General features: G+C 41.9%; 1 protein-coding gene across 1 annotated transcript; it reads left to right on the top strand.

Annotated features, from left to right (window-relative positions):
• The first annotated feature begins 440 nt into the window (after positions 1-440).
• Positions 441-17,443, top strand: dcaf5 (ddb1 and cul4 associated factor 5). The gene is made up of 9 exons (XM_084569790.1): positions 441-1,162; positions 3,656-3,799; positions 4,901-4,937; positions 5,083-5,222; positions 6,838-6,967; positions 8,840-9,053; positions 12,170-12,236; positions 13,689-13,816; positions 15,424-17,443. The coding sequence occupies exons 1-9, from the start codon at positions 955-957 to the stop codon at positions 16,753-16,755; spliced, it is 2,400 nt and encodes a 799-aa protein (XP_084425916.1). The 5' UTR covers positions 441-954; the 3' UTR covers positions 16,756-17,443.
• Positions 17,444-27,386: the final 9,943 nt, after the last annotated feature.

Genomic DNA, 27,386 nt, shown 5'->3' with positions numbered 1-27,386 from the left:
GATGCATTCATGTTCTGTATAAGTAGTAATTTATCCATTTAAATTACTTCAAATCTAAAAGCTGGTCAAATTGGAGCTCTTTTAAATAATTTATATACTGTTCTGGGTTATTTACACAACAATGCGGCAGACTTATTAGCAAGTTACTCAAAAAAAAAAAAAAAAATTACATGCAAAATATATTAGTTTGTAGAATATGATGCTTTGTTATTGAACTTCCCTATGTTATACTTTAAATTTGTTAAATAATTTATTTACAAAATAGCATTTCTCCTTCAGGTGGGAGTATCTGCAGCTCTTCCATAGTTATTTAAACATATATACATATATTCTTGAGGATTGGACCATTTGTTTGGACAAATCACTGTTAGTGTTCCACTTTGGTAAACTGTGGAAAAAAGTAAAAAAAATATATCTATATTTAACTATTATTTGAATAGTTGTGTTGAAGTAACAAGATTTTTTATCTGAAGTAAGGTGTAAACTGGAAATTCCCACGTAAACCTGAGACTTTAATACATTTATAATATAGAATGTAAAGGGTGGTGAGTTCATGTACAGTACACCTAACACCAGTAGTAAAAACGTGGCACTATTTCAGTTAATGGTAAAACTTGGTAAAACAATGTGAGATGAGAGGTTGCATTTTGAATAGAGAGCGGAGTCCTGGCCGGTGATGCCGACTGACAGACAGGGGGAGAGAGAGATCCTCCACCGGAGCAGGAAGCTGCTGCTGGGACTACCGAGAAGACAGAGGAGGTGCGAAACAACGTCGACATCAGCAGGCAGCCAGCGGGGTATCCACCATAATGTAGACCCAGCAGAGCAGGAACAGCCGTGCGTTCACATCGACCCACCACCGACGCGAGCAGATGCCCCGGGTGCTGTGGTGAAAGCAGCAAAAAAAAAAGCGGTTATTATTTTATTTTTATTTTTATTTTTTGCACGGTGACCATGAAGGAGCTGAAGGGCTGCGGTATGCGCTCCTCAGTGGGCTTTCTGTCCCGCAGAGAGCTGACTGGGCAGCCGCTCCTGAAGGAGGAATTCCAGAGACGCAGGCTGGCAGGCTGCAGCAGCCTCTACAAGAAGGATATGCTCGGACACTTCGGCTGTGTCAACGCCATTGAGTTCTCCAACAACGGCGGGGAATGGCTGGTGTCTGGTAAGTTGACAAACCGCTCTGCTTCTCCCTAGCTCACTCTTGTTGTAAATTGTTAGCATGCTAGCGGCTAGCTAGGCAGCCAGCCAGTCAGCTGAAACCACTCCTGGGCTAGCCACATGCTAAGTTAGCCTAGCCTCCGCTGCTAGCTAGCTAGCTAGCCAAACAGTGAGCAGCTGAGAGGGCAGCAGGCAGACCCCGGACCTGTCCCGTATGTCATCCCAGAAGACGGCCAGTGTGGCACATTTTTTTCAGCCCGGATGAATCTAATCATGACGACTTCTTGGAATCACGAAGCTATTTATGTCCCGAGAGGATTAAAAACAATCATCTGGCCTAGTGTAACAGCCTGTGGCTTGCCATTTTGGATCTACTGATGATGTTTACTTTACACAACAGGGCTGCAGGTTACTTCGTCACCATTATATATTTAATGGGTCACACTGAACAATGAGAGATGCACACTGCTCCTGATGAACTTTTAAAGCAACATACTTATTTAGATGCAGATCTGTGGTGTTTTTTTAGTTTTTGCTCTTCAGTATGTTTATTGAATCAAAACTAATTTAACCAGAAAAGGTAAAGTTTACAGATATATTGTGCAGGGTTGCAACTGATAATTACAACAAATCAAAAATGGATCTGTTTAAGTATAAAAATAAAACAAACGACTACACATTGGCTCAGTTACACAACCCACAATACATTAATGCGTATATAGTGTATAATCAGCCGTCTCCTTTCACGACAGTTTGCAAAATTCTGACACCATTCTCCAAATAATATATCAGAGAAAGTTCCCAAACTTAATAAAACTGATCAGACTTTGTGTGTATTGTGCATGTAAGATTTGCCAGCTTGCGACACCTTTCCCACTGATCCGGTGAAGTAAGATGTTCTTCATTGCGGCATGAGTAAGAGCACAATACAATCTCTCTTATTTGTTAATGTTAATGATTCACAGGTTTAAAACGAGAGGTACTGGCTCCATTTGCAGTTTCTGGGTCGGTATCTTGATACGTTAGACCAGTAAGGTGGCCACAGACAATCAGTTAAAGTACCAGTTTCTGTCTCGCGTTAAAGGCACATGAGTTGGGTTGGATTTATGGCTACGGCTGGGGGATACATGCATCCTGTGTAAAATCTTCTTGTTGTTACAATTTCCTACAGTCTATAAATGCCACGTTTTCTCCAACTAAATCCAAAGATTTGATGATGATTAATTATCCGTTCGCTGGCGAATCACTGCAGCTGTCAATCTTTTCTTTTTGTCTTGAATTACTGAAGAGGTTCACCTCTAGAAAGTATTAAAAATGAACAAGTATGTGCTACTTTTATGTAGTTTCTCTTACCTTATTCTACACTGCCTGGCCAAAAACAAAGTTGCCACCAAAAAAAAAAAGGTCACACACTCTAATATTTCGTTGGACCGCTTTTAGCGTTCATTACAGCACGCATTTGCTGTGGCATTGTTTCCATAAGCTTCTTCAATGTCACCAGATTTAATTCCATCCAGTGTTGCATTAATGTGTCACCAAGATCTTGTATTGATGATGAGAGAGTCTGACCACTGCACAAAGCCTTCTCCAGCACATCCCAAAGATTCTCAATGGGTTAAGGTCTGGACTCTGTGATGTCTCATGCTCCCTGAACCACTCTTTTACAATCTAAGCCCCATGAATCCTGACATTGTCATCATGGAATATGCCCGTGAACATCAGGGAAGTAAAAATCCATTGATGTAATAACCTGGTCATTCAGTATATTCAGGTAGTCAGCTGACCTCATTCTTTGGACACATAATGTTGCTGAACCTAGACCTGACCAACTGCAGCAACCCCAGATCATAGCACTGCCCCCACAGGCTTGTACAGTAGACACTAGGCATGATGGGTGCATCACTTCATCTGCCTCTCTTCTTACCCTGATGCCCCCATCACTCTGGAACAGGGTAAATCTGGACTCATCAGACCACATGACCTTCTTCCATTGCTCCAGAGTCCAATCTTTATGCTCCCTAGCAAATTGAAGCCTTTTTTTTGGTGGTTTTCGTAAGGCTACACAGCTGTTCACTCCCAATCACTTGAGTTCCCTTCACATTGTACGTGTGGAAATGTTCTTACTTTCACTATTAAACATAGCCCTGAGTTCTACTGTTGGTTTTCCAACCACATTTCTTCCTGGAAGACGATGGTTCTCCACTATCCTTCCAGTTTTTAATAATGCGTTGGACAGTTGTTAACCCAGTTTTAGTAGTTTCTACAATCTCCTTAGATGTTTTCTTTGCTTGATGCATGCCAATGATTTGACCCTTCTCAGACAGACTAACATCTTTTCCACGACCACAGGATGTGTCTTTAGACATGATTGTTTAAGAAATGAGAAGCTATCTTATCGTATCTTCTCTTGAAAGGTCAGAAGTCTAAAAATAGTTTTGGGGAAACACTCATCTATGCTAGAGACAATGAGTATACATATTTGAACACTTCTCTACAGGAGGAGATGACCGCCGGGTGCTTCTGTGGCACATGGAGCAAGCCATCCACGCCCGGTCCAAGCCTGTGAAATTGAAGGGCGAGCACCTGTCCAACATATTCTGCTTGGCCTTTGACAGCACCAACAAGAAGGTCTTCTCTGGTGGTAAGAGAAAGATAGACACCCAATAAAAATAGTTCTCTTCCTGACCTGTAGGTCATACTTTTTTTTTCACTAGGACTTAACCTTATCAGAAAGTGTGCAAGCAGCTGGTAAAAGTGGTGCTTTTACATGCATTTAAGTGGTTGCAGTAATTAAGTGGATGTTTTCATTGCACCATTAAAGGTGCATTCTTTTGCCAAGTGAATGTAATAATGCTACAGTACGAATTAAACTTAAGTTAGAAAATTGTGCTTTTATTGCACAATATTTTTTTTTCATTTATTGTTATCAGTGGTATTTCTGGGATGTCGTTGTTGACGCATTCCTCTGTTGTGTAAGTTGTATTTTAATCTAAAAGCTGGTTATTGGGTGGATTTGGTCCATAAAGAGACTTAAATATTAAACTGTCATAATGACGTTTTAGGAGGTTACTTAAAAAACTACATTTTTTACATGCAAAACCTGTGAGTTTATAAAACATTTTGCATTATTATTGATCTTCTGTGAGTGATAATTAAGAAAAATGCAGACTTAATGTGAGGATTTCCTGATATCCCTTTAAATGATTTAAATAATCAGAGTTTAATTGTGTGTAATTTTGGGGTTTGGTCCATTTGTTTGGACAAAATAAGCATTGTGAGGGTTTCACTTTGGTAAATCCATTCATTAACCAATAATAATATATAAATACATCAGTAATATAATTGAAATAATAATTAATCAGCCTTATTTAACCAACTGCAACTGTAAAACAACCACCTTTTACTTGTGTTGTGCTTCTATAAATGTGGTATAATATTTCCACCTGCATTATGGTGGTACCAACTGGAAACTCCCACGCAAACCTCCGACCTAAACACACTTTACGTTAGAGAACGTAAAGGATGGTGAGTTCAAGTACACCTAACACCTGTGGTAAAAAACGTGGCATGTTTCAGCAAATGGTAAAACCTTTCACTGTCCACTGCAGCAGCGATGCAAAGTAGTCTAGAGTGTCTGTGAAGTGGTGTCAAGTTAGTACCTTGTCGGTAGATAATTAATTAACCAAGAAACCTTTTAGCATTGAGGCTGAAGACTTAAACTTTGTCTGTTGTTCTTTTACAGGAAACGATGAGCAGGTGATTCTTCACGATGTGGAGAGGTGAGTTGAGTAACCTTTTTTACTGCAGCATCAACACATATTTGAAGCCGTTACTAAAAGGTCAGTGGTTAAACCACTGGCTGATTCACTTGCCCTCGACGGCAACGAAACAATCAAAACATCTGAACGACTGTTGCTCTTGCAGAAGGGAAACCCTGAACGTGTTCCTGCACATCGACGCCGTGTACAGCCTGTCCGTCAGCCCGGTCAACGACAACGTGTTCGCCAGCTCGTCCGACGACGGCCGGGTCCTTATCTGGGACACCCGCGAGCCGCCACACGGAGGTAACTGGAGGTGGATTGGATGATGAATCGGTGTGTCGAGATGCGTCGTTGAATTCTCTGAAGGAAAGTTTAAAGTAGGGCAGCGCTCGGTTCAGATTGTTTACTCATACTTCTGCACAGACAGGCAGAGTGAAAACAGGCCACAGTGGAGACAGCACTGATTGGTAATAATAATAAGGACAGAGAGGAATATAAACCAATCAGCCACATCATTAAAACCCCCACCATTACCTTTGATGATGTGATTTTTCCTCTGGGAAACCTGGGCCTTTATGTGGATGATACTTTGATATGTACCACCTCCTGAATGTTGCTGCAGACTAATCACAGCTCCATGGCAACGACAAGCCATATGTCCATCTTAGGAGCTTTCGTCAGTGGACGTGGACGCCCTAACTGGTCTGCAGCTACACATATCCATACAAAAATACTGATGCAGAACCAGCGTTAAATCTTGCAGCGGTTTCAGCTACAGTAGCTCATCTGTTGGATCAGACCAGCCTTTCCGCTCCTTACATCTGTCCCCACTTCACCTCTTTTCCTTCCTCAAACCACTTTTGAGTCAGAGTAGCTCACATCCTTCCCCTTGTCCATTTTTCCTGCTTCTAACATCAACTTTGAGGACAAAATGTTCACTTGCTGCCTAATAACTCCCACCCAATGCCATAATAATAACCAGATATCCATTAATGACTAATTGGTCACAATGTTATGGCTGGTTGTTGTACACTGATGGAATGTGATGGGGTTACTACAGATTACAAAGTGTTGGTGGAAAAAACTTCTCATGCACATCATTAATCAGTGTTTAACATGTTAACGAGTTACTCAAATGAAAATTAACCTCGGCGGCCTCTCGTGTTTCTAATTAAACAGCGGCCACAGTCACGCCGTGTATTTTAAGTGAGTACTTTGTGATGGGGCTCGTTGATAACTTTAAAAATGCAGAGGATCATCTTGCATGACGTCCACATCCTTCTATTTTAGAAGCCTTCCTTGTGACCAGGTTGGCCTAATAATACATTTAGCAGCAATCGGTCTTCCAGTTCTGCCTGCGGGGTTTATGTGTCGGCTCATTGCGCCTCTGAAGCTCCCGGTTTTAGAGGAGGCCTCAGTCGGCGGAGCTGCATTTAAGTGGTGTTATATAACAAAATAAATAAATGGAAGGAAGTGAGCTCCTGATAACCATGTGGACGCTTGCTCCGGTAGTTACTTTCTGGTCGGATTAGACCCGTTCTTTGGCTCCATCTTGGTTTTTCTTCGTGTATTGAGTAAATTCCACGATGACAAAAAAAAAAAAAATCTTCTTCTGTTATATTTCAGGTAGATTCAGTGCTCCTCAGCACAAAGGACAACTTTGCACTTGTCAGAAATTGTAATTAATGTTTTGCGGCATGTAAACACACAGTATGCCTCATTAGATCATTTTATTTAGCGTCCAACTGTTATGTTGGAATTTCTGATGATTGACAAGTGATAACTACCAGGTTGAAGAAGCTGGTGTTTTAGAGTGCGACATGAGTGTAAAATCTGTCAGTTTTACATGAAAATAAAATGTATTTGTCTTTTGAATGTGAACAAAATACGCTTACGTAATCCTCCTCTCACCCCGTAGAGCCGTTCTGCCTGGCCAGCTACCCCTCAGCCTTCCACAGTGTGATGTTCAACCCCGTGGAGCCCAGGCTGCTCGCCACGGCCAACTCCAAGGAGGGTGTCGGCCTTTGGGACATCCGCAAGCCACGCAGGTCGGTTTAGTTTTGTCGTGACCCAGTTTTTAAGAGTGAGGGTGAGTTTAGCACGGTGAATTTACCTGTGATAGACTGGAGATCTGTCCAGGGTGTACCCCGCCTCTCGCCTGATGACAGCTGGGATGGGCTCCAGCCCACCCGCGACCCTTCACGGGACAAGCGCTTACAGAAAATGAGTGAATGTATTTAGAAGCATAGTGGCTATAATGGATTACGATTGTGCAAAGAAACCGCAGAGATAATACAAACAAAATGGCAGGAATCGAATGCCATTGGCAATAATAAAACAAAAAAAGTAGTAAAATTATTATCATCATTATTTAGGCTGCAGAACATTTCTTTCGTTTAAAAGTTTACAGAAAATGTATCTGTGTTTGTTAATTTTATCTGTCGTGTACAACTAACTAATAGTTTTCCTGCTTAAAATCTTTGCATTTTTCCCAATCCAAGGTTTCACAAGTATATTTATGTGATAGGGTCCCCTTTTTCAGTTTTAAAATAGTTTTTATGTTCTACTAGTTGTTTTTTTATTTTTTTATTTAGTGTAAAGCTACTTGCAAGTTGCATCTGCTGTTGCACTGCATGTTTGTTCTTCTCCACCAGAGGGCGCTGTTCCCTCACTTTTAAACTAGCCCAACTGGTCGCCTGCAAACTACAGACTCTCTCTCTCTCTCTCTCTCTCTCTCTCTCTCTTTCTCGCTCTCTCTCTCTCTCTCTCTCTCTCTCTCTCTCTCTCTCTCTCTCTCTCTCTCTCTCTCTCTCTATTTCTATCTCTATCTTTATCTCTTCCAGTAAGACACTGGGATGTGTTGAGTTTGTGGTCAGACGGACTAAAAGCACCAAGTAATTTCTCCTGGCACTGCGTCTCTGCAGAATTACTACGTATAAAATTCCATTCGGTTTAAAAAAAAAAAAGTTTTAAATTAGTTTCCAGCTAATGAAGTTATTTCTTTTAATATTTAATTAACTCTCTCTTTAATTTTCTTCTCAACTGGAGACACATTTATCTTCCCATGATGTCAGATTTATTGACTCTAATAGTTTTTTTTTTTTCTCTAAGGCGACAAAGTATCTGAGGAAATTTGAACATAATCGTCGAATTGCGTGACGTCGTGTCAGTAAACTTTCACAGGAAGCTCGAGTTAACAAAATAAATAGTAGCGTCCATCGGTAGACGGCGGGATTTCATCAAAAAATTAATCACTGACTGGATTGTTTTTGTTTAAGGATAAGGGCTGGGACTGAGAAATGGTTTCAGATTGTCCCATTCTTCAGCTCTGAGTATCTTTTATTGAAGCTGGCGTGTTTATCTGAGGGCAGACTGATCTGCGTGGTTCCTTATTAAATCAAGGTGCTCTTTCACGCCATTTTCTACAATAAACTGTGCGAAGAAACGATAACCGAGTTGCACTGATGCCGAAAACTTGTGTATGCTTACTTTTTTTACTCACACAAAAAACGAATCAGGAATCAATAATGACATCTGTGTCAATAAAATCTTAACATTTCTATTTATTTCAAAGAAATACTCTATATAATACTATTTAAATGCAATTTAAATATTGGCCCTCGCGTCTGTTTGGGGAATATGGAATATGAATATGAAGTGTAAAACAGATGTGAGCAGCTCTAAATGTCATTAATTACCATTTAAAACAAAAATTCAAATGTTGAAAGTCGTCCTGTTGTTTTGTTTCGTTTGGACAGAGGTGTGCTTCCTGTATTTATACTAAGCTAACTTCTGCTACATTTTATTAAAGTGAAAGATGAAAAAATTAAATCAACCATTTCATCCGACTCTGGTTGAGGAAGTTAATTTTTTTAGTATACACACAAATCTAAAATAATGATTTTCCTTTGTCCTCTCAGCTCTCTGCTGCGTTACGGAGGCAGCATGTCCCTGCAGAGCGCCATGAGCGTTCGCTTCAACAGCACCGGCACTCAGCTGCTGGCTCTGCGGCGCCGACTGCCCCCCGTCCTCTACGAGCTGCACTCCCGCCTGCCCAGCTTCCAGTTCGACAACCAGGGCTACTTCAACTCCTGCACCATGAAAAGCTGCTGCTTCGCCGGGGACAAAGATCAGGTCGGTGATCGGGTCGCAGGAATCCGAAACTAAAACTACACCAGCTGCTGTTAATGCTATTGGAGAGATTAAAATGTCACCATAGGGAAGTGTGCACACAAAAGCTCACACACGACGACTTAAGGTTTCCATTTCATTTGCGACAATAAAAGCAACATCTTGCCTCTGATATATTACCCACAAGGCTGTGATTTGGCTTCTGGTACAGCGAGCAGACACAGAATATAGAACAGTGGAAAGGTTGTGTTAAATGACTTCTTCAAATGAAATTTTAGGAGGATATCGGGAATGCAGAAGGATTAAAAATAGAATAATTTATGAGTGAAACGGGGACCTTCGAGCGCTGGAGGAGCACCAGAAGCTCCTGTACTCGGCCACCGATCCTCCCGTTGGTCCTCCTCAGACATGACTTCACCCCATAGTCATGTTTATTATGTTAACATTATCCTCGGGTGTCAGTCGAGCTCATGACGGCTTAAAGTAATGATCCTCCACGGCGTGAGTGAAGGAGGCAGTCTGAAGGTTGCAGAGTGGGGTCGGGAGCGAGCTCGTTGGTTTGAATTTGATCATCTGCTACTTAGGTGGAGGAGAAACCTGGAGCTGGAACGAGGATTGTTGAGGAGCCTTCGAGCAAGATGACTGATGCAATTTTCACTACATTAGATAATATTTGTAAAAAGGCCTTTTTATCAGTTTGTTGCTGATGTTAGATCCCAAAGTGCTCTTGTTTTTAATTTTGCTTAAATGCAGGATTGCTGAAATCCGTGCAAGGCAAGTTTTCCGAACTCTGAAGATTTTGGGATTTAATAATGATTTAAAACCTGCAATGACCATTGTTGACCACTAGGGACACAAAACGCGAATTGTTGTCGGTTCCTCGTCGGGTCCTCGTTGGGTCTTGTAAATCCAAAATCACTGGTTGTGTCTTATTATTGTTGAATGAAGAGTACAGCTTTATCCTTTGAGCTCTAAACTGAAGAAGACACCTCTACCATTAAATATATAGGCGTTTATTACCAAACTATGTTCATATATATACATGTAAATATATTCCATTAAACACATAATTTAAAAAAATAAAAACTCTTTAGGTTTCTTATAATTTTACGGTCAGTATTTTTATTAGAATTCTGTTTCATGGTTATAAATCATCAACTTTGGCGTCGACATTTTCAGTGTGATCCAATGACCTGATTTTGTCATTGATTTACCAGAAAATGTGCTAAAACATGATTTTAATTCTAATTCTTTAGCCAAGAAGTAAAATTACTTCTTGGCTAAAGATATTCCCCCTAAAGTAAGTCTGTAGGCAGTCACTTTAAGAGCAGGCAGCTCATGAATAAAACTAAAAGAAAAGCTTAAGAGCTTTATCCGAACAGCGATCCAGTTCTCGGTAACTCCTTCGTACAGGCTCCACAGACGTTAGAGGATTTTCTCGCCGTGGTGCGAGAGCAGAGGTGCAGAGCGGGAAGTTTACCGCATGAAGCCGATGGAAAGGAAAAGAGGGTGGGAGGGAGTTCTGGGTGCAACATTCCTACTTGATGTGTCCTTTGGGAACCCGAGGCGGAGCACACAGGTGTTCAGCTCAGAGTGTGTTCACGTGCCCTGCAGCTACACTGATCTGATCTGAGAGCAGCCTGGAATAAAGATTTATTGGTTTTTTTTTTTTTTTTTATCCCTGCAGAGAAATCCATGTAAGGACAAAGACATGGGAGATTCTTTTTTTTATTCCTCATATTAACATGCATGTAGGGATGGAGATGAACAGTGGAGCTCTCAGAGTCTAGAAATGTTGTAGAGTAAGTCACGGAAACTGAAAAATTAAAAGAGAAATATGCCCAAAAAAGAACAAATGAAAATATTAATTAAAATAACCTGCTAATAACATTGCAACTTTCAGGAATAGAAGTCAGCTCATTAAAATAAATGTTTTATCATATAAATACTCATTTCCCTGAATCATATCAATTTCAATTCACAAGGTCCCATTTGGATTTGATTCATTCTAAATTAATTTAGAGAGATTTTAGTTTCAAAACAAATGTTACTGCGAGGGATTTTACTTAAAAACTTAATATTATCAGTGGCTCCAGAGGTTTGTGGTATCTGGCCAATATTTTACCTCGCGCAAGACTGGTTTTGCGCGAGCAAAGGATCTTGGAAAATGTCATATATTTCAAGGATTTTATGACTCGGTATCGGATCTTTCACACGTAGATCGATTTCTTTTAAAACCCCAATAAAGCCCTGATAAATATGTTCCTGCTGGATCCTGGATCAGCTGGTAAAATAAGTTTGAACAGACATTTAAAGTTGATACAAATGTGAAATGAAAAAGAAATAGAAGTAAAGGGAAAAGTGCTCAAGATATCGGTATGTGGATGCTTGCTAACGTCCTATGTATCCCCAACCTGCAGCTGAATGTTATTAAATTGGCTAATAATAGACTAGCTAATGTTTCAGGTACAATAAATAGTGCAGTTCCTTTCAAATGCAGTTTAATAATGATTTTAGAGACTAAGATATCAGAGACATGGAGAAAAGTTGCTGTTGGGTTTCGCTTTGCAAGAATTTTGAAATTGGATATCATTGAGGACTAAAATCCACACAATGTGAAAGTATGACAGGCGAATGTGGCTTCAGCTAATAGCATAGTTGGATGGTAACTCATGGATTATCCAAGCAGCTTAATTTCCAAATAACCCTCCATTACAGCTCGTGACCAGAAGTCACCTTCTGTCAGCTCTTTCTCCACACATCACTTCAAGACATACGAACATAAGAGCAGATACCATCCACCCCCCTCCCAGACTCTGTTACCCCAAGCGACAGGTTTAAGTGGAACCATGTGTTTACAAAGTCTCATAAGAGTTCAGACAGAGAGCAGGAGCTCTGTTGAGGTCAGACTGTCATGTCACACAATGACGCCGTTTGATCGCCCATTATGACACATGTGATAAGATCTGATGGTTTTGAGCTATGTGTTAACCCCCCTCCGCTCCACCGCCCTCCCGGGGTGAACCTCTCTCCTTCATGTACATATATAAATATATATAAGGTTTCCTCTACCTCGACGTAAAACTGAAATCTAAACATCCATCTGTTTTCCTCCTCAGTACATCTTGTCTGGGTCGGATGACTTCAACCTCTACATGTGGAAAATCCCCAAGGATCCAGAAGCAGGTGAGTTATTGAATCTGTCTGCACCGACTGCGTATTTATGTGGCTGTATGCAGACATGTAGAGCATGGCTTTGACACAAGGAGTAGAATGATTTAACTATATACACTAGTGACTGTAAAGATGCACAATCCTTTCGTGTTGTCAGCTATAAGATATACGAAGAGAGGTTTTGAAGCTCAGTGTGTGGCTATGGACGCCGCCATCTTGGCTGTGTCTGATTCCGCTTAACTCCCAGCTCTCTCGCCAGGTGTTTTACTTCCAGGTGTCTCGTAGCTTAGCTTAGCATAGCTTAGCGCAAAGACTGGAAAAAGGAAGTTTAAACTTTGAAGGGATGACCTGATAGTGAGTGGTTTTGTCTTCAGTTGTGAAGCTTGAATCTTGGAACCGGTCGTCACCATCTTGGCAGGGATGTCTCCTCCTAACTTTTGGTTAATCAAAAAAAAAAATTAATTAATTGGCAGACATTTAGCACCCTGTGAGGGCACCCATCTGTCTTTCAAAGGAGCCACACTCTTAATTATGAATACCTTTAAGCCTTGATATAATTTATACAGGCAGTTTAATAAGAATTCACACCAGTACCGTTATCGTGGGGGTTGACTTGCTTTGGAGCCTCAAGTGGTCATTTGAGGAACTGCAGTCTTTGGTGTTTCCTCTTTTTGCCCCGAAGGTTGTGACTCAAGCCGGACTCTGGTTTAAGATTGTCAGTTACAAAGGAAAAACTGTCTTTTTGTTTTGTAATTGATTCTAGTTTCTATAAAATTACCCTTTTCATGAGCGAACCAAGGCTTTGTGGCTTTATGGCGCTTGTTTGTAAGACAGTGGATTGGTGACCTCTCATTGTGCAGGGTTAAAGATTTGGTTGGTGTCCACGAAGGCGAAACAAGTCATATTTCAGTCACTGTAGCTCTTAGCCACAGAAAGCATGACAGGATCCAGACTGTGGTTTGCCCTGAGGCCATTTGGTCATAATAGACTTTCCAGGCATCTATTTCTTTAATCTGATATTCTGTTGTGCCAAATTAAGGTTGAATGTTCCCACCTGGCCGAACTAACAAAAGACCCAGAGTAAGTGCTGAAAAGTTAGAAATAACTCTATTTCCTGACTCCGAACACGAACGTAATTACACTCGGAGGAAAGTCCCCCAAAAATGCAGCAATCCAAGAATGCGGTATTTGTAGCTCTGTGGCACCACCTGACACATTTATGGATTTCATTTTTCCCTGGAGTTACTCACTCTGAAAATATGCTCTCAGGGCCTATTCGGTGTCAGACTAATGACGTATGGTGAGGATTGCGACTGCTGTATTTCACAGCCTGTGTTCTCTGTCTCGGGAGGTCCAAGCATCAAGTCGAACGAATGCACGTCTGAGCGCTTTCCTTATAATGGGTCCTTGTTGCAAGTCGTGCGTCTTTGCCTGTGTCACATTAACAAACAACTTCCTTTTAAGGAGGCCCTGGTCGCGTGGTGAACGGGGCTTTCATGGTCCTGAAGGGTCACCGCTCCATAGTGAACCAGGTCCGCTTCAACCCTCACACCTACATGATCTGCTCCTCCGGTGTGGAGAAAGTCATTAAGGTTAGTACTTTTAAGACAGAATCGGATGTTTAAAGAGACCTTTTCCATCTCACTGCAGAATCAAGACGGTGCAGTTGCTGTAAGTGTTCCAGCTTCTGAGTTGTTCAGACAGTAGACGTGCCCTTAAGTGAGACATTGATCTCCAATGATAACGCTGAGTAACTGACTGAACTCTTAACTCCCCCCTCTGCAGTGGGGAATTAAAAAAAAAAAAGATGGATTTTCCCCCCTTTTACTGACTGTGGTCTGCTGAAACAGATGACACTGAGCAGCATTCAGAAAACTGGGTCATGGAAGAAGATGGGAAATGTTCCACAGATACAGTATTTCTGAAAAACCAGAGACAGACTGTGAAATGATGCCAGCTTTTCCTAAGGCAGCTGAAAGCCTCATAAGCATGAGTCACATAGATCAGGTGTTACTGCTCAAGCCTTCCCTTTAGTTCTGATCATAGACTGTATATAAATATGGACAATGCGTATCCACTTCCTTGCACTGGCCAAACTACCGATGGCGCCATCGTGCGAGTTTGGAGCAAGAGGAAATGTTGGATTATACACAGTACTTGTTTTTAAAAATGATTATTATACATTTTTTTTTTTTCAACTCTCACAGTCCCACAGCGGTTGGCATGGCAACCAGTAGTCGCCATTATGTCATGTCCTGTTTCTATAGCGTCGAATGATTAACTAAAACTAAACTTTTCCCCAAAAATTGACAATTGAACATGCATCAGTATTATATTAACAAACAAAAATGACAGAAATATTTGACAAGTATTTTAGTGTTTTAGTTTGGCCCAAGTCTCATCCACTAACATGGAGGGGGCGGAGCTTATGACCTATACTGCAGCCAGCCACCAGGGGGAGCTCTACTTGCTTTGGCTTCACTTTTGAGGAGCAGTTCCGCCCTCCATCTTTATATACAGTCTGTGGTTCTGATTAAGCTGCAGTTGTAGCTTGCAGCTGAAATTTAATTTACATGGTTGACTCTCCTCACTAATTCTCATTCACCTACAGTTAACGAAGCGCAGTCGTCACAACCAAAAGATTTTGTGCAGCTGCATTCCTGTTTTATTTAACTGTGTCGCCTTGGTGCTGACCCTCTGAGTAAACCAGGCTGCATTTGAGGTCGGTTAGATCACTACCCTTTACTCATATCAGTCAATACTCCACTTAATTCATTGATCTTTTAGAAGAATTTAGCTTGAATCTATTATGCAGACAATTATGCCAGCATGCATGCATTAAGCAGACGGCAGATGTTTAAGAAAGTCTGACTGATGAGTAAATCCCGTGCAAACCTGATATGTAAATACGTCACACAGCAGGGGAGTTTCTGACAGCAAACAGCTGGCCTGCAGATTATGTCAAAAATACATCTGTTAATTAAAGTTTTATGCAAATATTTAACTTTTTGGAATAAGTTATTATCTTGATCTTTATCGGTAGCGTTTTCACAAGAGTCGGAAAAAAGTATTATGTTTTTGGCACATGTTTTTAGTGCACACACAGGTTCCTCACTTTTTTGTCCTTCTGTTTTTTAATGTGTCCCATGTTTCTTTTTCTTTTTCCTTCCTCCCCCACTGTTCCCGTGTCCCTCCCCAGGTGTGGAGCCCTTACCAGCAGCCCGACAGTCTGGGTGACCTGGAGGGCCGCGTGGAGGACAAGTCCCGCAGCCTCTACACCCACGAGGAGTACATCAGCCTGGTGCTGAACAGCGGCAGTGGTCTGTCCCACGATTATGTCAGCCAGTCCATCCAGGAGGATCCACGCATGATGGCTTTCTTCGACTCTTTAGTGCGCCGCGAGATCGAGGGCTGGAGCTCGGACTCTGACAGCGACCTGAGCGAGGAGGCCATCATGCAGCTCCACGCCCGAGGACGTCGCGCCACGCGGGCCACACCGGCAGCTCCCGCGCCCGCTGCTGCTGCTGCTGCTGCTGCTGCTGCTGCTGCTGCTGCTGCTAGCCACCACACTGACTCTGATAACTCCTCCTCATCCTCGCTGGCTGGACCTGACGCCTCAGGAGGGGAAGAGCAAGCCACAGAGGAGGGGGAGGAGCCTCCCAGGAGACGGAGCAGACACCAGCGTAATCAGTCCGGCTTCCTGGTGAACGAAGACTCGGACTCAAGCGAATTCTGGCTCGACCCGATGCCCCGGCCTCGATCCCCGAGCCCCAGGGACAACTCCACGCTTTCCAGCCCCGCCTCCTCCCCTTCTCTTCCTGCCGGAGCTTCCAGCTCCTCCACATCGACTTCCAGTTCCAGCAGTGAGGACGAGGAGCGGCGCAGCGCAGTGAGGCGGCGCAACGTCATGAGGCGACGGCGCATGAACGTGGTCTCCAGAGCCGAGGATCGACCCGAGTCCGTGCAGGCTCTGTTTTCTGCCATAGACTCCTGCAATTACCCATCGATCTCAATCGAGGACCTGTCTACCTCCTCGTCAGGCGAGGTACAAAACTCCCTCCAAATCAAGCCCCAAGCCGAAGAGGAAAAATGTCTGAGCCCTTCTGACTTTGTGTGTCCGAGCCCAGTAATGTCCCCCGAGAGCCAGGAGAATGAAGACGGCAGTGACAGGACTGAGCTGGAAAGACATCCAGCTGCATCTCCCCGCTCGATGGAAGCACGCCGGACTGAACGCAGGGCTGCTACAGAGCCGGCTTTGGACAGCTCCGATAGCGGAGAGGCGTGTAGCAGCTCGGCGGCTGCAGACAATAACTCCCAGAGCCGTCGCAGCCCCGGAGTGAACGGGCAGCACCGGACTGTGACACCAGCGAGTGAGAACCCACAGACGTCCTCGGAGTCAGAGGACGAGACTGTCACCAGGCCTCGGAGAGACAAAGGCCCGGCACTGAGCGCTCTGAAACGGACTCATGTGGGAGGATCAGATGAGGGCGAGTCAGGCTCCTCACCATCAGAAAAGAAGTTAAAGACATAATGACTCCTCTCTCTATCTCTCTCTCTCATCATCTCAAATCATTTGTTAGCAGACTTCATTTAGGAAGTGGGTTTTCTATGGGTTTTTACAACTCAGCTTTTGCATTTCATTAGTGTCTTGTATCCACGTGACACATGGAGTCACACCGCTTATGACTCCAAAGACTCAAAAAAAAAAAAGACAGTGTTGTTCATTTTTGTTTGAGAACAAATCAATCGACATTAAAAGATGGAGAAGTGTAACACATAAGCTAAACACCCTTAGATTATAAGGCAAATTTATTTTCATGCAGCGTCAGTATTTTCTCTCATATGCTCTAGTTGTTGCAGAAAGGCTCCACCCAGGATCTGGAGCTCATCCAGCCATAACAAAAAAAAAACAAAAAAACGAAGGTCTTATGTAGGACAAAAGCTTTGCGGCATTTTAATTTCTTCGGTTTCATACTGAGCGTAAATCTGATCAGGCTTATTCTTATTTTGAAATGCTTTGAGACTGCTTCAGGGTGCCCGACTAATGACTGCCTCCACAGAAATCCTAAGGAGCACCATTTGTGTAAGCTGCGCGTTGAAATGGGGTTTTTATTGTCTCTACCAAAATGTTTCTTTTTGTCTCATTATCCAGCCCCTGGGTACCATTACAAGCCGGCTCGCTTTTGTTTCCTTGCAATTAAAGAATAATTTGTTCTCCAGCGACAGCGCCGCAGTGTCTTCCTCAGAGCATTTGTACTCGGCACGGACTGATTGGTTTGAATGATTATTTGTTGTTATTTTTTCCAGACACATGTTCGACTGAAGTAACGGGGAAAACGAGTTAATTTTGATCGTAGATTTTTGGGGCGCTCCGCGACCATCTGCTGACTGTGTCGCCATGGAGACGCAGCCTCAACTCTCCCAGTGAAGGAAATGTGAAGCCTGTTCAGCTGGCCGTGACCCTCAGCAACCAGCGTCAGCCAGAGTAGAATATTTTATTGACTGGGCTTTAAAAAAAAAAAAAAATGCATTAAGAGAAGAGTTGAATTGGTTTTTAACCAATGTTTCATTACAAATGTCCACATCTGAAACTAATGGAAACAAAACAAATGCACCGTACCTTTAAGGTCTTCTCGTCCTCATTGGGTTAAAGACTGAGATTGAAAAATTCTTTCCAGAATGAAAAAATGTCCAAGAAACCTGGACAAAATCTTTGTCCTGAGGAGCTCCACAATGGGTGCTAAATGGATTCTGTTGAGTTTAAAAATAAATGTTCAGTCTCCTCTAGATAGAGATGTTACACAGATCAGGCATAACATTATCGTCCTAATATTGTGTAGGTCTCCTTTGTGCCGCCAAAACAGTTGGGACTCATCAGAGAATGGACATGGGCCTTCTGAGGGTGTCCTGTGGTGTCTGGCAACAGGATGTCATTAGTGGGGGGCCTTTGAGGGGAGGGGCCTCTGTAGATCATCCCACAGATACTTGATCAGTTTGGGATCTAGTGAATTTGGAGGCCAGGTCAACACCTTGTGCTGTTCTTCATGTTTTTTTGTGTGTGTGTCTGTGTCAGGCTGCTGGGGATGGCTGCTGCCATCAAGGAGTGTCATTGCTATGGGGTGGGGGGTGTCTGGTCTGGTCTAGGTGGGTGCTACATGTCTAAGTAACATCCACACCAATGAATGCCAGGTCCAAAAGTTTCCCAGCAGAACACTGAATTGCCGCAAGATGGTTATTTACTTCTACTGTCGGTGGTTTTTAATGTTGTGGCTGATCGGTGTACATCTGGTGAGTGTTTTTAAAGAGAAGTAGTTTTCCAGCTTCTTTTCTCAGTTAAGTGAACTTTATGTTGTGCTGATGCAAAACTAAAAGCAAAAGAGTGAAAGTTCCACTCCTCCAAATATCCTGCAACACATCCCCTCTGAAACATTTACCGACCAGAAAAGAAATTATTATTTTTTTTATAATCCACTTATGATCCCCATTAACATAACATGTAGTTACTTTGAAGATCGTGACTTTAAATAATATATGATTAGATTAAACAGCCAAACGGTGCAAGACACTGTGCGATTAAAATGCAGCAGTGCATAATAATTTAATAGTCTAATGTGACACTGAAAAGAGACGTGCTTGTCAGCTTTACTTTTGCTGTTAAAACATTTATCTATTCAAATGCGGGACTTTTATTTATTTATGCTGTTTGCTTTTGTCCGTGCTTTATCTGAGAGTAAAAGAAGAGGCACTTGAAATGCACACAGACAGAACTAGTTTCTTTTTAATCAATTAAATTAATTTTTGTCTGCTGAGTTGGATCTGGAGCCCAAAGCGAACGTCTCTGAACTGAAGCTGAATTCAAAGATGTTAAGTTTACAATGACATGAAACGGAGCAAAGCAGTGAACTCAATGAAGAACAGAAGAACCTTTTACTTTTTTGTTTGATATATGACTCCATATTCAAAATAGTTGATATCCTGTTAATTGCCGTTCATTTAGGGTTGTGTTTCCGTCCCATTTTAGCTCCGCTTTTGGTCTCCACCAACTCCTGAGGCAAATATCTGATACGTTAGCCACTAAATGTGTCACTATTTCCAATATTTAGTCACCAACTGTGTCCGTATTCCTGATTTTAGGGTTTTGGTTATTGTAAATGTCACAATTTATCTTAAATTCACAAAGAAAAAAAAAAGGTGACTAAAAACAAGCAGTTGAGTATCTTCCACAAATAATCGCGACACGCCCCATTCAGTCTGCGGTCCGTCTCCCAACAATGTGATGATTGTCCACCGAGCGCATGATGTCATTGCCGTCTGAGGAAACTGGCGTCCTGTCTGCGCCAGAACGACGGGACTCTTCTGCCACGCAAATCTCACAACCGGAGGGCTTACCAGCGACTGTCGGGAAAGATTACAAAAGAAAACACAACACATGGCACTGCGGCCTCACGAGCCGGCTGTGAGGTGGTAATCTGAGGGCAGACAGACATGTAATCGAGGGTTATCGAGCTGTTTGAGCGTTTCTCTTGTCAAAATAATTTCCTTTACTTCTTAGAAGCTTCTGTGTGGCCGTCACTTATCTGCAGGAAGTAGACACCCTTAATTTGACCCCATTCCTCCCCTGCTACATAGTAAAAAAAGGAATATTAGATGCTTTGGGGTTGTTTACATTCTGACTGGAGTGTGCCTGCTGGGCTGCATATGGCTTAATGATTAATTACAAGCTGCAGATGCGCAAGATGGTCAGCTTTTTTGTTTTTACTGGTACAGTGTTACAGTTTGACGTCAATCAAAATTGCGTGCAGAGTGAAATAAACGGAAAGTAAGAACTGCCAAGTGTCCTTGGCTGGCCACATCAGAAAAGAATGCCACTTGTTGGTGAACGTTTTTATCTGTATTTATTCAGGCAAGGTTAACCGGCTGTGTGTTCTCTTTCCCTCCCTCTCAGGTCACATTCACGACTGGGAGGAGCCCAGTACAGCCGCCGCCTTTGAGGACTTCCACTGGAGCAGGCATGAGTGTAATCAGATGTAGGCTACTATATTAGTCTGGGAGGGCACACAGTGCGTTTTTTCAGTTTCCTAAAGGACCAGAAAACCTTATTTTACCCATCAGCTTCTTAATATGAATGTCGTGGTCCCACATAAACAGACTTGAGAATCTCTTTTTTTGGAACAGCTTTAAAAATAAATTCATAACTGTTCATTTTTACGATGACATAAAACAGGAGAAGTGGGGAAACTGGACATTGAGCAAGCTGGAGCCACTAAATATGAATATATTGCTTTTTTGGTTGAATGAAGATCTAAGTGTAATCGAGGAACAAACAGAATTGAGAGTAAATCAAATATTTTAAGTCCAGCAGTTGTGTTTTTGGCCACCTGACAAATGCAAGTTTAATATTTGCTCTGTTTCCGCTCAGTTTTTGGTCTCTACCATCTCCTAAAGAAAATATTTAGCTATTTCCACTAATTCAAACAGCCTTTAGCAATATTATTTAAATTGATGTGAGTTTGTTTTCTTATGATGCCCAATCAGATCTTAGGAAACTACATCCACTTAACTCTATTTGCTAATTAAAATTCAGTTAGTATTAGCATCACGTTTTAGACTCACAAAGAAATGTATACAAATCATTTCACCAAATTAATTAATCTTTTTTTATTCCAAACAACTTTCCTTCCTCAAAACCTGGCACCTGCATTACCCACAATGCAACACAGCCTCCAACAGTTCTGTTTGAGATATTAGCTAGGGGATAATGTGGGCTACCGCTAGCTCTTCGGAGCAAGAAATGATTTTGTAAAAGCGGTGGAGTCAACTGGAGTCCCACTTTAAAGTACCCTTCCACTCAAACATATAAATATTCACTCTGTTTTTGCTCCATTTTTGGTCTCCACCACCTCCTCCAGAAAATATTTAGCTATTTCCACTATTTCCAAACAGCATTTAGCAATATTTAAATTGATGTAAGTTTGTTTTCTTATGTTACCCAATCAGATCCTTCCTTAAAACCTGGCACCTGCATTACCCACAATGCAACACTGCCTCCAACAGTTCTGTCTGAGATTTTAGCTAGCGGCTAATGTGGGCTACCGCTAGCTCTTCGGAGCAACAATTACTTCCTGATACCTGAAGTAAGATTTTGTAAAAGCGGTGGAGTCAACTGGAGTCCCACTTTAAAGTATCCCTCCACTCAGAAATAGAAATATTCACTCTGTTTTAGCTCCATTTTTGGTCTCCACCACCTCCTCCAGAAAATATTATTATTAAAATGTAGCTAATTCCACTATTTCCAAACACATTTAGCAATATTTAAACTGTTGTAATAGCAAGTTCTGGGTTTGTTTTCTTATGTTGCCCAATCAGATCTTTGCATAATTAGATATAAATACATGGAATAGTTAGTATTAGCATTGCGCTTTAGACTCGCATAGTAAAGTTCCTTAAAACTCGGGAACCTGCATTACTCAAAATGAAACACAGCCTCGAACAGTTCTGTCAGCTAGTGACTAATGTTGGCTACTGCTAGCTATATATAGGTCATTGTTTTAAAATTACAGACAATTGAGAGTCCCACTTTAAAGTCCCACTCCACTCAAAAATGTGTTTAAGTCAATAGCACTTCCTTTGTTGTACTGACTGTCACACTGCAGGATTGTACATTCTCCATGACTGAGGTTATCTTGGCTTTGCAGGTGATGCTTTCTCCATGTTTGTATCTAAGTCTGACTGAAATTAAACACACAAATTAGCCACCACGTTAGCGTCCCTTTTGGTGATTGCACGAGGGATTTCCACTCCAGGAATATCTGACCTAATCAACGGCATATTCATGCGCTCATGCCGGTTTGTTTGCATGTCTGAGCTCATGGATAACTTTCCATTTTGAGCTAGATAATGATGTGAAACAAGATTTTCAAGGGCTTTAAAAAGTCATCTCCCACCTGCTGCTGCGTTATATCCGGAAAGGGCAAAACTCTGCTTTTAAACTGAGACATGCCTTTCGTCATCCTCTTCCTACAGTCTTACCCTTTGGATCCCAGGTGGTGTTTTGACTCAACATGTTTGACCACAAACCCAAACACATGTACAACTCAATGGGATTATCATGGTTCCTCTGCAGTATCCCATACATGGCTCAGCTTTAACAGCAAGGACGGCTATTTAAGAATTCCCCTCCCAACATGACTGGAATACCTTGGGAAGCTGCCAGAGACCAGACAGAGCCAAAAGCACCAGCTCTTCACATGACCTGAGTGCTTTTAGAAAGCTTCTTTGCACCGCTGACTCTTCACAGGATTGTCTGTTGAATACTATTATGTTGACGTCAAATAGCTGGACGGCTCAGAAATTTCTCCCCCCCTGTCTATACAAACCAAAGTGTGCTGTGTGGAGCGTGCCAGCAGAATAATTATACACATTTCAGTGGTTAATTAGAATGAGAGAATTGATGCGTATAATAAGGCATAATTTGCTGCACTGAGAGGACAAGCCTCCTTTGTCAGCTGGCCAATTAGAGCCCCAGTTTCTGGATGTCCTTTATTATTTTAGCGTGGTATACTGATTGTGTGTGTAACTATAAAAGTAGAAGTTAAAAGCCTTTTTGGCCTTATTAGTAGCTCCTGGGGATCTGGTCAGTCCAACATTTTGGTCCAGACGAAAATACCTCATGATTCCCGCCTAGCAGAATGAATGACGATGTTGTCATCACTTAAAAAGCTATTACAGCAAAATTTGTATTGTGCTTCCATAAAGATGTGGACCTCCTCTGAGACAGCTCTTTATAAAGATGAATAAAACCCTCCATGACGTCACACACAGGCTTTCCTCAAGAGCTGATGTGAAGCTCAGATTGGTATTTCTGGCAGTTGCCATCTCTACGAGAGCGGTTCTTGACGTATTTTTCAAGTGCTCCTTGACGTTATGTCGTTGATCTGTTTAAAAATGAACTGGTGAAACAAACTGGTACAATTGGTTGAAGGGTTAAAATACGCAATGATACATGTAGGGTGTCAGTTTGTTACTTCATGTTACCGCCTTCCATTGAAAATAATTGTACACAGCATAGCTCCCAGGTAACATAAAAAATGGTCAAAGAGGTGAAACCATAGACGGTATAAAGATGGATGACAGAACAGCTCCTCTAAAGTGAAGCCAAAGCAAGTAGAGCTCCCCCTGGTGGCTGGCTGCAGTATAGGTCATAAGCTCCACCCCCTCCATGTTAGTGGGCAGGACTTGGGCCAAACTAAAACATGTCAAATATATATATTTTTTTCCAAGATGGTTTCTATCATTTTAGGTTGTTAATACAACAGTCGCGTGTTGTTTTTTCAGACAAATTTTGTTGTAGTTTTATGCTATATAAACAGGATGTGACATCATGATGACTGCCAGTTGCCATGCCAACCGCTCCATGAAACGGTCTTGTGCGATCCGTGAGAGTACTGCGCAGACTCTAGCCTCAAACTTGCAAGATGCTGCCGCCCATATCCTCGGAAAAATAGCATCAGTTTTGCCGATGCGAGGAAGTGGGGACGTGTAGTCCATATTTATATACAGTCTATGGGATAGGCCTACCTAGATAGGCTAGTGGATGGGGTTAGCATTCTGTGAGGACACCCACCAGGCACTCAAAGCAACCACGGCCTTATTCATGGATAACTTTTAGCCTTCGTGTATTTTAAATAGATGACACAGGATTATGTGAAATGGACTGATTTTTTCTTTTTTTTTCGTACCAGGCTGTAAACTTTTTAATACAGAGGTCAGTTTTCAGTGTTGGCTTCAGCTTTTAGCCCTGGAGGTTGCTGCTTGAGACAGATGGAAAAAAAATAAAGCAGCAATGTCCAAGATATCCTGACTACCGTTGCCAAAAGACTGGAATCCACATTTTTTAGCAGTTTAATTTGAAAACCACCTAAACCACCCACATCTATGAAACCCCTTGAGTCTCTAGTTTTTAAGGTGTCAAACAATAGCTCATCTTCTGTCATTAGACCAGAATATAGTTTGGTTTTTGAGCTGAAAAGCTAACGACATTCCCATCGGGTTCAGCTTTGTGATGTGTTAGTTGCTAATTGTCCTTATGTTTGCATTCTGACATTAGCATTTAGCTCCAAGCCTAATTTTAGACTTTTTATTCTTATTTATAAAGTAATTAAACCCTCATTTGAGGGCAGACTAATGCAACCAAGTTATTAATTGCCACATATAATGAATATTACATAACCTTCTAGCAAACTGCTTCCTGAATGGTAAATGTAAATTTAATGAATCACTTTGTTTTTCAAATGGCTGTAGGCTAATTAGCTAATGGAAGTGTGTGTAATTATCTCGGTGCCACAAACCAAGCCCCAGTCAGCTGCTTTTTGGTTTTTCTGCTGTCTTTAACATTCATCTCCGCTCTGCCCCGGCTGCTGTTGCTGCTGCTGCCGCTGCACCTATGCAGCTGCAGACTCCACTGCTTCCTTTAGCCGGGGACCAGGCGGTGAGCTGGCAGTCTGACATCACCCAAACGCTCACCGCTGGAAGTTTGTCCATATATGGAAGAGCTCCACTTTCTCCCGACTGTCAGGGCTATCCCGCTCTCTCTTTCTCTCTCTCCCTCTCTCTCTCACTGTGTGACACAGAGGGAAGGAGTTGGTTTACCTTACAAGGCAGACAGACCTGGCCAACGCTTCTCATGTTTACAGGAGCTGAGTCGGTTGAGACTCACCTTTCTACTGTCTGCTTTCATGCTGTGGTTCATGGACGGATTATGAGACTATCAGCCCCGGGGCTCAGACATATAAAAGCCCCCCCACTCCCCCCACCCCACCCCATGCCCCTCCCACACAGAAGCAAGACACCTGGAATGAGACGGTCATAAAAACAATTAGGCCTCTTTGTGGTTGTGTTTTTTTCTTGTGGCCATTTTTAAATTTTCGTAGTTTTGTTTTTAACGTGTTTATGGCCATTTTATCCATAATTTGGGGTCATTTTCCTTTCTCCTTTGTCATTTTGGATCTGCTTGTAGTCATTTCATACATCTCTGAAGTTTTTAGCCTCCCACTCCGGTCATTTTTGCGCCATTTCTGGGTCCACTTTGTACTCTGGTTTATTCCTTTTGTAGTCGTTTCCTGCGCCTTCGTGGTCATTTTCTCCCCGTGCAGCCATATTTCATTCGTTAGTCATCCTCCATGGCACGTTGGGCCCCACACCAGGGCCATTTGTCGATCCGCTCATGCTGTAGTGTGCCGTATTTACACAAGATGGAAGAGCTGTGCGCAAAAGAATGACTTGTATGCACAAAGAAGTCTGCCCTGAGGTGTACTTCCACAAAGGAGGCTGTTTGCTACCGATCCTCTTTATGCCCAAAAGTAAATTACGACTAAGTGGCTGAAATCTGATCCTCTATCAAACAACATTTGGATCCATAGGGTTTTAAAACTGCATGAGGCTGCACTACATTCTCAGCTTCCTGTATTGCACTCCTTTTTATTAATTTTGTAATGGTGCATATTTTATGTTAAAATATTATTTTAAGATATTTTTGTCCTTTGGTCTGAAATTTGTGATTCCTCTCTATATTGAGGCAGACAAAACCTTATATAGTCCTACAATATAATAAGAATTATGAAATCAAATAATTCTGTGCTTCTCAAAACAGAAATTTTATGTCTAACAAAATATTTTTACGCTGCGATGTTGACGCGTAAGTATTTTTACACACTTAAGTGGGATTCTGAGGTGCTTTTGTTTTAATTATACACTTCTACTACACCACATATCAGATTAAAGATCCCATTTTACTCCCTACTTTTGTTGCAGCTGTTGAGGTGATACTTTACAGATAACAAGTAAGATACGAGATAAGATAAAGCAAGATAATCGTTTAATTTGTGGCACAGTGGTGTGGTGGTTAGCACTGATGCCTCACAGCAAGAAGGTTCTGGGTTCTAATCCATGAGGCCTTTCTGTGTGGAGTTTGCATGTTCTCCCTGTGTCTGTGTGGGTTCTCTCCAGGTACTCCAGCTTCCTCCCACCGTCCAAAGACATGCTGGTTAGGTTCATTGGTGATTCTAAATTGGCCGTAGGTGTGAGTGTGAATGGTTGTCTGTCTCTCTGTTTTAGTCCTGTGATAGACTGGAGACCTGTCCAGGGTGAACCCAACCTCTTACCCAGTGACAGCTGGGATAGGCTCCAGCTCCCATGTGACCCTCCAGAGGACAAGCGGTTACAGAAAATGAATGAATGAATCCTTTAATTTGTCCCACAGTGGGGAAATTTGCCATGTTCCAGCAGCGTTTGGTTAAGGACAGTGCACAAGATGAGGAAAAAAGATAAAACATTAAATAACTACAGACAAACTGAAATTGATTAAATTACATGACAGTAAATAAAATAGTTGAAATTGGTTCCAGCCAGTTAATTCATTTCTACTCATTTCATTTTACTCACAATATGAATGAATGAAACCTTTATTGATCCCGCAATGGGGAAATTACAATATATATACTGAGAAATATTGTCAATTTTACAACATTATTTTTCTTTTTATCCATATTTATAGATTTCTAACATCGTGGCCGAGTTTTAATTTGATTTCTTATCTTAAATTATGACATTTATTTACAATAGGACTCACTGTCACAGACTGAAAAGGCCAACAGTGTGAAGGTCCTTATAGTGACCATGTTCATTCATTCATTCATTCATTCATTTTCTGTAACCGCTCGTCCCGTGTAGGGTCGCAAGCTATCCCAGCTGTCATCGGACGAGAGACGGGGTACACCCTGGACAGGTCACCAGTCTATCGCAGGGCTATAGTGACCATGTTTTTTATTCTAAATCACAGAATTTGATTATTATTGCCTTGTATAATTTATGTAGTGGGTCACTGCTAACTTTATTTTAACTGCTTTATATTCTGGTGGATCAGATCTACGTGAATGGGTCATATTTTAAACCGTATATCATGTTTTAATTGCAAATACGACTCACTGAGGGCGGCATAGGTAAAACATAATGGATGGATGGATGACTGAATGGAAAAATAATATTCATTTTACATTATTCTAGAGCAGGGGTGTAAAACTCGTTTCAGTTCAGCTGCCACGTACAGCCAGGTTTGATCTCAAGGGGGCCGGACCACTAACACAATGGCGTATTAACCAATAAAAA

The sequence above is a fragment of the Chelon labrosus genome, assembly GCF_963514085.1.
Source record: "Chelon labrosus genome assembly, chromosome: 20".
NCBI classification, from domain to species: Eukaryota; Metazoa; Chordata; class Actinopteri; order Mugiliformes; family Mugilidae; genus Chelon; species Chelon labrosus.
Note: the sequence above shows the minus strand (reverse complement) of the source record. Positions and strands in the feature narration are given on the sequence as shown.

Coding starts and splice junctions, on each gene's coding strand:
- dcaf5 (XM_084569790.1), top strand. CDS start 955: ATGAAGGAGCTGAAGGGCTGCGGTATGCGCTCCTCAGTGGGCTTTCTG. Junction 3,800..4,900: donor CAAGAAGGTCTTCTCTGGTG/GTAAGAGAAAGA, acceptor GTTCTTTTACAG/GAAACGATGAGCAGGTGATT. Junction 12,237..13,688: donor CCCCAAGGATCCAGAAGCAG/GTGAGTTATTGA, acceptor CTTCCTTTTAAG/GAGGCCCTGGTCGCGTGGTG.